At 40.9% G+C, this 10,788-nt stretch overlaps 1 protein-coding gene and 1 long non-coding RNA gene across 2 annotated transcripts; both read left to right on the top strand.

Annotated features, from left to right (window-relative positions):
• Window positions 1-2,278: 2,278 nt before the first annotated feature.
• Window positions 2,279-3,897, top strand: LOC141462347 (uncharacterized). The gene has a single exon (XM_074144137.1). The coding sequence runs from the start codon at window positions 2,794-2,796 to the stop codon at window positions 3,895-3,897; it is 1,104 nt and encodes a 367-aa protein (XP_074000238.1). The 5' UTR covers window positions 2,279-2,793.
• A 2,537-nt stretch (window positions 3,898-6,434) lies between these two features.
• LOC141462343 (uncharacterized) lies at window positions 6,435-8,198 on the top strand. The gene is made up of 2 exons (XR_012463192.1): window positions 6,435-6,595; window positions 7,518-8,198. It is a non-coding gene; the product is annotated as an uncharacterized lncRNA (long non-coding RNA).
• The last annotated feature ends 2,590 nt before the right edge of the window (window positions 8,199-10,788 follow it).

The following is a 10,788-nucleotide window of genomic DNA, read 5'->3' as shown; positions in this document are numbered from 1 at the left end:
TTTATAAAATGTGTAAAAAAAATTCATTTAGGGATGATTTATTGAAATTGTATTTAAATGCTAAGAAATCTTATAAAGACACTATTCGTCTAGCGAAAAATAATTATTTTCGAGAGGTGCAAGAAGTTTTTAATTCTGCATTAAATTCGAAAGATTTTTGGCAACCGGTCCGAAGATTCCAAAACAGAAATTATAATGAAAATGTTATAAGTATGAGTGATTGGGAAGTCTTTTACAAAAATTTGTTTCCGGAACGTGCAGTTGGTGATAGTAATTTCTTTGGTGTCTACAATTCTTAGTTGGACTTTGAAATCACATTAGAGGAGTTACAAATCAGTATAGAATTAACAAAAAAGAATAAAGCTACCGGACCAGATCTCATTAAAAATGAATTTTTAAAAACTCTTACCATCTGCGTGGGTTCACTATATGTTGAATAGAATTTGGTCAAGGGAAATTATCCCTTCCGATTGGACTAGAGTTAATACCAAGCTATTGTTTAAAAAAGGTGATCGACTAAACCCAATAAATTATAGGCCAATTTCATTAGTTAATACGATTACTAAGGTTTTTACTAATATTTTGAATAAGAGATTATCTTGCTGGGCAGAAAAGTATAAGATCATATCTAAGGAACAGTTAGGTTTTAGAAGAGGGAGAGGGTGCCGTGATGCGGTATTTATTTTGAGTTCTATTATTAATATAAACTTGAGACTAGAAAAAAGTAAAATATTTGCGGTATTCGTAGACTTTCGAAGAGCATTCGATTCGTTAAATCATGAAAAATTATGGTTCAAAATGTTTAAGATAGGTGTTAGTCCGAAATTGGGGCCAAGGGGGGGGAGCCTTTGGGCTTCCATTCCGCCAGGGTTAAGGCTTCACCTTTTATTCACCAAGACCGTCCGAGCGTAGCATTAAGTTATACTACATCCTGCAAGAGGTGGCCCTGCTGGATAACTAAACTCGGCGGATCTAGACATGGATGTCGATAAAAATTCCGGGTGGCTTAGGGTGGAAGTCACTCGTCCCCAGGGTGGTGTCCCCGGGGGCAGCTCTGTATAACACCCCCCTAATCCAAGGTGTGGGATTCCGTGCTGAGGGATGGATGGCACAGGGGTTTTTGTGCCAGTAACGGATCCTCCGGGGTACCAGGCGACCCCCCGGTAGTAAGTAGCCTTACCCGACCATGAGGGGCTCTGGCCGGGCGGACTTTTTAATTCCCTAGCTACTCGTGGGACCAAAATGGACATTAAAACAAAAAACAAAGACACGGGAGGGGCAGTACAAGAACAACAACAGACACTACAGGTACAACAACAGTCACAACAACAACATCAACAACAACAGCAGACACAACAACAACAACAGACACGACAACAAAGAAAACAAAGCAGACGGAAACAAGGGACCAACTGACTGAAAGGACTGTAATAGGCCAGGGGGGTGGAGGTGAAAACCCCACGACTCTAAGGCCGATCCCAAACCAGTAACAGCCAAAGGCCGTAAAAATGTGGTACAAGTGGGGAAGCAAAACCCAGCAAAGGCCAAGGGAAGGGGATGGGTAATCCTCCAACCAAAATGGCCGGCATAATTAAACCTAAGACACCTGAGGCCCTGGGGGCGGGAGGTGGACAACGATCTAGTTTTAGGGCAGACTCCCTAGAGGCGATAGAGAACATGTCGGAAGTGCATGCGGAGCGTATCTCGGGTAGCTCAAAGAAGAGGGTCATGGCCCTTACTAGAGAGGGCCGGAATTACGTAGAAGCCAAGAGGCAGGTAATCCGGGATAATTTTAATCGCTGGGCCCAGCAAACCTCTAAGGCAGCTAAAAGACCCAGATCAGAGGGGGAATCTCCACAACAATGGCAGCCGGCAAAGAAGCTAAGGCTAGGGCTAGGGAGAAATCCTACAGCGAGGCCCTCTCCTTTGTCAAAGTTGCCATTGTGCAGGAGGGGTACCCTGAAGCTCAGCTGGCTCCGGAAAGGCTTACCGCCATCCAGCAGGCCGTGCTGAAGGAATACGATCAAATCCCAAAAGGGAGCATGCAGGTTAGATTAGCCAAATGCATTTATAGGCCAGGGTTTGTCTTGGCCACCTGTGCTGACCAATTCAGTGCAGAGTGGCTTAGGGACATTGTCCCCAAGCTCAGACCCTGGGATGGAGCCAGGCTGCTGCCGTTGCTAGGGGATGATATTCCAAGGCCTGAAACCGCAGTAGTATTTATCCCCGATGAGCATGGCAGCAGAGTAGAGGCCGATATAGTGCTGGAACGGTTGGAGGTAGGCAATCAAAAGTTATGCACCGAGAACTGGAAAGTATGGGGTTGTAAGCCCGTGGAGGGCGGTCAGGTGTGGACCTTCTCCATGGACAGGGCCTCATTAGACGAATTGAGGAGGCTGAATATGTCTCCTTTCTTCGGCTGGGGACAGGTGAAGTTTAGGGTGAAGTCCTCAAAATATCAGGGCCCGGAAGAGGCCAAAACATCAACGAAAGAGGAGGGGTTGATGTTGGAAGCCACAGACCCTGTAATAGAATCTACGCCGGGGGGGCAGAGTGGGTTGGAGGGGGAAATGGAGGCCCTCCGTGCCGCTCTGTCCGAATTACCGGCGGGAGTAGGATATCCCAAAGGAGAGAGGGTGGAAGCGATGGAGGTTTCCGTGGGCGAACTCCCGGGTGGAAGCGGATCCTTACCCCAGAGGCCTAGCGGCCAGGAGCAAGAGTCAGGATCCGCTGAAACACGGGGGGGAGCCGCGGGAACTCGAGACGTCGCCCCGCCCACCTTGGACGCTTAACATGGTGCTGGAAGTGGGGCAGGCAAACCTTCACCACGCCAAGGCTGCTTCGGCCGTGGTGTGTAGGAGGTTTGACAGCGAGGGGCTAGATTTAGCCCTACTGCAGGAGCCATGGTACCATGGGGGGTTTGTCCGGGGTCTTAATCCCAAATTGGGGAAGACACTATACAGCAAGTCTGCTAGTAGACCCAGAGCCTGTATAGTGCTTAAGTATGGAATTGGATGTACACTTATACCGGAGCTATGCTCTGGAGATTTTGTTACAGCTCTTCTAAATATCATCACCGAGGGAGGTCCAAGAAAACTTGTGGTTTGCTCGGCCTATTTTCCCGGTGATGAGGACTGCCTTCCATCTCTGTTAGGCGACATTGTTGCCCACTGCCGGAGAGAGAGATTGCAGCTGATACTGGGGTGTGACGCCAACGCACACAATACTGCATGGGGGAGCACCGACGACAACGCCAGAGGTAAGTTACTTTTAGAATTCATTTCTGGTGAGGGGCTGCATGTGTCTAATATAGGATCAGTCCCGACTTTTGTGACTGCAACTAGGAGGGAGGTGTTGGATTTAACTCTAGCCACGCGTTGCATGTCAAATACCGTAATTAATTGGCATGTATCGAACGAGCCGTCTTGTTCCGATCATAGGCATATCAGATTCGATATATGCGTCCCGCCGCTGGTTATCAAGAGGCTGCGAAGCCCTAGAGAAACCCACTGGGCGGGATTTACTCAAGCGCTCACAGAGTCCCTAACAAGCTTTAAGGTTGATGTTAGAAGGACGGAGAGCATCGAACAGGCAGTGGTCCATATTAACGAGGCGATATTAGAGGCCTATCAGGATAACTGCCCGGAAAAGATCAGACCACAAAGGTCGAAAACAGTCTGGTGGAATAGTCACCTCGAAAAGAGGAGGAAAGAGGTGAGAAGGCTGTTCAATAAGGCCAAACATAACCAGGACTGGGATTCATATAGACAAGCTCTGACGCAGTACAACAAGAAGATAAGGAAGGCCAAGCGAAGCGCCTGGCGGTCATTCTGCGAGGACATTAAAGAAACCCCTGAATGCGCCAGAATACATAGAGTCTTGGCGAAAGAAGAGTAGGTTTCATTGCTAAAGATGATGGAACCTATACTAAGTCGATGGAGGAAACCCCCCTGGAATTACTCTTGAGTGCTCATTTTCCGGGGTCCACTCGACTATCAGCCTCGGGTTATGAAGAGGTCAGCTCGGAGGTTCCGAAAAGGCCTTCAAGAGCGGATTGGAAGATTGTGACGCACATCGTTCAACCAAATAGGCTGCGGTGGGCGATCGCAAGGTTCCAGCCCTTTAAATCCCCGGGGCCGGATGGAATTTACCCAGCCTTTCTACAAAAGGCAGGGGTGGTGCTAATGCCCTTCCTGTGTAGAATCCTCAGAGGCTGTTTGGCTTGGAGGTTCATCCCTGAAGTATGGCAAAGGGTGAAGGTCGTTTTCCTTCCTAAGGTTGGGAGATTAGGGGACCAAACACCGCAGTCATTCAGACCGATTAGTCTGTCGTCCTTTCTGCTTAAAACATTGGAAAGGCTTTTAGACAGACATATTCGGGACGAAATCCTAAGAATTCAACCCCTTAGTGATCGTCAATATGCCTATCAGGCAGGCAAGTCTGTGGATCTTGCATTAGATGATTTTAATAGGCTACTTCAAAAGTCCCAAGAGGACAAAGAATTTGCGATGGCCGCATTTTTAGACATACAAGGGGCTTTTAATAATGTCTCGGCTATGTCGCTGATTGATGCCCTGTCAAGGAGAGGCTTGGCGCCAACCATCTGTCAGTGGATTAAGTCTAACCTATTAGGCCGCATTGTTATGGCCACGTTGGATAACTGTTCGGTAGAGGTCAGAGTGGTGCGGGGTTGCCCGCAGGGGGGAGTTTTGTCACCCTTTCTGTGGACGATTCTGGTGGATGATCTCTTAGCGAAAATGACGGCGGAGAGTTTCTATTGTCTAGGTTTCGCGGATGACCTGGCAGTAGTGGTTAAAGGACGATTCGCTCATACGGTCTCGGGGCGCATGCAAAGAGCGCTTAATATTGTGGATAGATGGAGTAGAGCGGAAGGTCTCTCCATCAATCCTCATAAAACTAGGGTTGTTCCCTTCACGAGGAGGAGGAATCTGGGTGGATTGGAGCAACCAACTCTGGGGGGAGTTACTATCCCCCTGTCCATGGAGGCCAAATATCTTGGGGTTATCTTCGATAAAAGGCTTACATGGAATTCACACATAAATATGATTTCCCACAAGGCTAAGGTTTCCTTAGGATGCTGCAAAAGGCTGTGTGGGAAAAGTTGGGGATTAAGCCCTAGGATGACGCTCTGGATCTATAAAAGTGTGGTTAGACCCATGGTGTCACATGGGGCGGTGGCGTGGTGGGCGAAAACCTTGCAGGTGGGGGGAATCCGAGCACTCAGTGGTATTCAAAGGCTGGTTTGCCTGAGTGTCACTGGGGCCATGAGGACTTCCCCTACTGCGGCCTTGGAGGTTTTATTAAATTTGCCCACATTGCACATATATATTCAAGGCGTTGCAAAGGCCGTTGTCATTAGGCTTATGACAGGACAAGCCCCCATTACCGTTAGGCACGGAGGAGCGTATCAAGAGTTATATGGGGAGCTGGAGGTCGACCCAATTCTGGGCCTGCCCTCGGACTTTATGACTCCCAAATATAACTTCAACAAGCCTTTCAAAGTCTGTATTGGGGACCGGGAGGCTTGGAAAAGTGGACCCCCAGTTGTGGGAGATTCAATGTGGTGCACAGATGGCTCCAAGTTGGAGGAGGGAGTAGGAGCGGGAGTGTACGGGGCGAAACCGAAATGTAGCTTTTCGGTTAGCCTAGGAAAACTAGCTACAGTTTTTCAGGCTGAGCTAGCTGCAATTAGGTTCTGTGCTACCGAGATTAAAGGGCGAAGAATTATTAACTCTAAGGTCGTAATTTTCTCGGACATTCAGGCTGCTCTACGGGCAATTAGTTCCTACCAGGTCAATTCAAGGCTGGTTTGGGACTGTCTGGAAAATGATAAGAATTTAGTCAAGGAGGGGAGTTTGCCTCACCTAAGTTAAGCCACTCTAAAATTATCATTATTAACTCGGTAAACCTTGGCCCGAATTTGATAAAATTTGCGAGTGCCATCTTGCTCTTACTCTACTAAGGGAAAGTATTGCAATCGTTTCAAATTATCGATGGGTGATCTGATTTTCATGAATGAACAATTAAACACAAAAGAATGTTTAAAATTAAAAAATAAACATACAACGACTTTATTATTACAGGTTTGTTCAAAAATCTTTATTAATTATTATAAATATTACACCAGTGTTTGAAAAAGCACGCAGACACACCGTATTATTTATTTTGCATTGTAACCTTCTGTGTATCTAAACATTGTTACCTGCTATCTACATCAACTAGCGCGCCCCACTGTGAAAACTTCTAAAATTTTAAAAAGAACAACGATATGTCTATACTGATAATATATTTACAACTAATTCCTAACTTAATAAAATATATTTTACTATACTTTATTATTTTGTCTGAGGTTGTGAACAAAAAAATAGTGTTTTACTTAATAAAGGTTATAATAGTGTGATTCCCCTCTCATTTATGGTTTGTACACACTGTAAACTAGAAGTAAAGATAAAACCTAACCTAAATCAAACGTCTTTTAACAATTGTTGAAATAAGTGCTAGCAATTTTTGCGATATTATTATTTATTAAGCAACTTTGTTGAAGACTTCATATTCATACATTCTTCTTAATTTTGTAAGTAGATATTTTGTTATTTCTTAGTTTCATATAATTTACTTCAAAAAGTAGCTGAATATTCAAAGTTCGTGAGAAGCTTGTTTTAGTAAGATTGAGTGCACCTTAATTGCTGATGTCTCGTCAAAAACTAAGCCTAGTTCTGATTAATTGTTAAATTTCAGTTTCTTATTTCGACAAGTTATTATTATATTGCTTAGATTGTTTTAGTTGCTTGATCAAAAGAATAAAGTAATTACCTGCCTGATGTAGTTTTTAGATGTGGATCCCCTAATTTATTTATTTATTTCTATCTGTTTTTCGGAGTGTGTCACCTTTGTTTGATCTACTTGCAACATTTTTTTTGCCTGCTTCTGGTGAGGAAAATATTCCAATCGCCCAAATTAGTTCAAGTCGATAATAAACTTGTTACCGAAAGTGTCAACCACTTTACTAAGTAGTTTTTCACTTTCACGATTACTAGAGCTTAGTTTTATACTTCAATAAATAGGTTTTATTTGAAACATTTTGTCAAAGTGCTTTATTATATTTAGTGAGAAATACGATTACATGAGTCCTAAACTTCCAAGATTGAAGATACTTCCACAGTCTTTTTTCAACTCTCGGTCATTGAAAATTCATTCTCGTTTGAGTTCAGGTTTTTTATTTACATAATTTTAATTTTCCTTTTGTTTTTTTTTTATTTGTGTAAGTTGCAAATCTGATATATTCCATAAATCATATTCAGCTTGGATAACTAAAAATTTTTTTCCTCCATTACTGTTTGTAGTTATGGTCAACTATTGTTCTGGCGGTCCATTTTTTTTTTTTCCTATACTAAAATATTCCCAATCGGATACATTACTTTTTGAAGTTCTATTGCAACAAACCAAAATCACTTCTTTTTACAAAGTTAAAAAATAATTTTTGTTTTTGTTTTCAGAATCTAAGAAAAAATATACGTTAAGTATTTATCTTCTATATTAATTATTTACTTATGTTTATATTTTTACAAAAATGCCTTCTAAATATCGAAAAAGAAAGCAAATAATTAAAAATTTAGTAACGGGCATTAGACAGACAATTGACAGCACTGCTGAGCTCGAGAACTACACTACTGTGACTCCCGCCGCCACTAAGCAACAACGGTACTACGTTAAAAATCGCGAGGGAATAGTAAGAAAACAGCAACAATATAATTTTAGGCAAAAAGAAAAAATCCAAGAGAAACAGAAAGAGTACGATTTATTTCAAAGAGAGGAAATAAACAAAAAACAGAGAGAGTACGATTTATCTCATAAAGAGGAAATAAACAAAAAACAGAGAGAGTACGATTTATGTCATAAAGAGGAAATAAACAAAAAACAGAGAGAGTACGATTTATCTCATAAAGAGAAAGTAAAGAAAAAACAGAGAAAGTATAATTTATCTCATAAAGAGAAGATACAGAAAAAACAAAGAGAGTACGATTTATCTCATAAAGAGAAAGTAAAGAAAAAACAGAGAGAGTATAATTTATCTCATAAAGAGGAGATACAGAAGAAACAGAGAGAATATGACACAGCTCATTCAGAACAAAAAAGAAAGAAGCAAAGAGTATACAATGTTGTCCATAAAGTTGGCATAGCAAGGAAGCAGAAACAAAAAGACAGAATAAACAGTGAAAAGAAGACTGAAACACAAAGAAAGTACAATGAAAAGAAAAGAAACAAAGTCAGCAGTAGACAAAAACGTTATGATGGAAGAAATCGAGCTGTTATCAACTTAAAAAGAAATATCCGGTACTTTTTGACTCGACAAAACGTAAATAAGCCCTCGGTGTCATTCGCTAATTTATTGAAAAAACGGATACAGACACGAAAAAAGATAAATAGGTTTCAAGGTGAATGCGCGTTAATAAACAGATTATTTGCAAATTTAAAGCTAAATAGTAAAGTTAATAAACATTATATTGTCAAAACTAAAACTAAACGCACAGTGTTTTATTACCTGATAAAACATTCTAATCATTTAGTCGGAATCGCTCGATCATACTTAAGATTTCTAAACAATAAATTAAAAGCCGTTGTTGATGAGGCTCTATTGATAACTCCTAAAAATATCGTGAAAGTATTCGGAGGTAAACAGAAACACACTGCACATTCTGAACCTTATTTCTTCGAAAGCTCTTATAGCGCGATTCCTCCCGGTCATACATTACTTGCTAATAGTCAGCACGTTTTCGTGAACGCACACAATTTAAAAAAGTACATTACTAAAGGTAATAATATTGTAGAATGGCCTTGCGGTATCACGTGTAAATTTTCAAAACAATGTATGAGCACTATTTTAAATAAATTAGTTGAATTTGTTCAGGGCGGTATAAATACTGTGTCAATCAAAAAGCTTGCAAACACATGTCGGTACAGACATCACAATAAAAAAGGTCACACCATACACTGCGCTTCACACAACAGTACATTCAAATGCAGTACACTTCTACAACTTCTTTCAGAATTGTCGGTACATTACACTGCGTTTAGGAACATAAAAAGACAGATTTACATCATACGTAATCTATTTTTCAAAATTAATCGTGTAAGTACAAGAATTAATAAAGCAAATAATGTCGACTCTATTTTACGGTCCGTTAAAGATTTAAAAAAGTTTCTCGGAACACTTAAAATCGACACCAATAAATTTAAGAAGTACGTACCATCTACTAGTTGCGACACCAATGAAATAAATATTCTGCATAAATATAAAAAAAACTTATCTTCCTTAAAACGTACAGTCTGTTCTTTTCCGGAGAATTTTTGCGCGTGTTGCAATATGTTAACTTATGACGAGGATTTAAAAGATTTCGTAAATTTTAAGAAAAACAATAACAAATCATGGCAATCTATAATTCTTAATATTAATAAAAACTATGATAATATTCGCCGACGCGGTCTTAAAATTTGTACATACTGTGCACGAAAATTGAATCAAAATTGTATTCCTGGACGCGCCGCGTATAACTGTTTAGAAGTAGATACCGTGCCAGAAGAAGTTGGTAAGCTGAATATTTTCGAAACAATGCTGACCCAATTAGTTAAATCGTTCCAATGTGTAATTCGTCTCCAACCGAAGAAAGGGAAAATTGCGGTCAGTGAAAAACTTGAAGGGTTAAAGGGTCGCGTCACTTATTTACCCCTCCCTTTGCAGAAAAACGTGGACCTACTTCCGAATGAATTGCCCCAAAATTATGAAGTGGTTGTACTGGTTAATGGCGTACCTACTCAAAACCGAGTCATATGGCGAGATTTAGTGAGCGCGAATAAAATTTACAAAGCGATTGCTGCTTTAAAAGAAATTAACACGTTGTACGCGAACGTAAATCTAAATGTAAAATTATTACCGAATATTAACGAAAATATAGGTAACAAATATACTTTTAAGGATGTATCCGGGGCATCCATAAAAAAAGTAGATAGTACAACTTTTTATAAAACCGGATTTTATACTTTTCACTCCCTTCATCCGATAAATATGAGCGCGGTTGAATCGAGCGAAATCGAATCGTATCAAATGCAGCAAATGAAGGGAGAGTATGTGTCGGTTTTTGATAAAAATTTAGATTATTTAACATTTCCGCATCTATTTCCTAAAGGCAGGTTCCGAAAATTTGACATAAATAGAAATATTCCTCTGTCGGACGCTGAGTATCGTAAAACGCGAATATTGAATAAAACGGGCGATTTCGGCGGGATCCTTGTTATTTATTTCATTTGTTAAATGACAGTGAATTTAAATACCTTGGCGGGGCCATTGCCCACTTGTTAAACGTTCGCGCGTACAAACCGTACACGGTCAATGATATTTTAACTAAAGTTACCGTAAACGATGAACAGTTGGAACAACATTTAATCAATTTATTTAGTTCGTTACGGGGTACTAAGGAGTATTGGCAACGTCGTCGCCAAGAACTCAATGCCATGACACGCGATTTTGGGGCGCCGACTTTTTTTTTAACTTTGTCATGTGCAGAATATGATCATTCCGAGTTATTGCAATACATTGTCAAAATTAATAAAGATTTTCCTAACGTGGAGAAAATGTCCGCCGGGGAGTTATGTGCGTTAGATCCGACTAGCGTATGCAGATATTATCACCGTCTCATCCGAAATATGTTCAAGTTCCTAATTAACGATAAAATAAACCCGGTATTAGGTTTCGTAGAGCACTATTTTTGG

The sequence above is a fragment of the Rhodnius prolixus genome, unplaced genomic scaffold (genome assembly GCF_049639745.1).
Source record: "Rhodnius prolixus isolate KJV_2025 unplaced genomic scaffold, Rpr scaffold_42, whole genome shotgun sequence".
Taxonomy (NCBI): domain Eukaryota; kingdom Metazoa; phylum Arthropoda; class Insecta; order Hemiptera; family Reduviidae; genus Rhodnius; species Rhodnius prolixus.
The sequence above is the reverse complement of the archived record's forward strand: the minus strand, read 5'-3'. Positions and strand labels throughout refer to the sequence as shown.

Coding starts and splice junctions, on each gene's coding strand:
- LOC141462347 (XM_074144137.1), top strand. CDS start 2,794: ATGGTGCTGGAAGTGGGGCAGGCAAACCTTCACCACGCCAAGGCTGCT.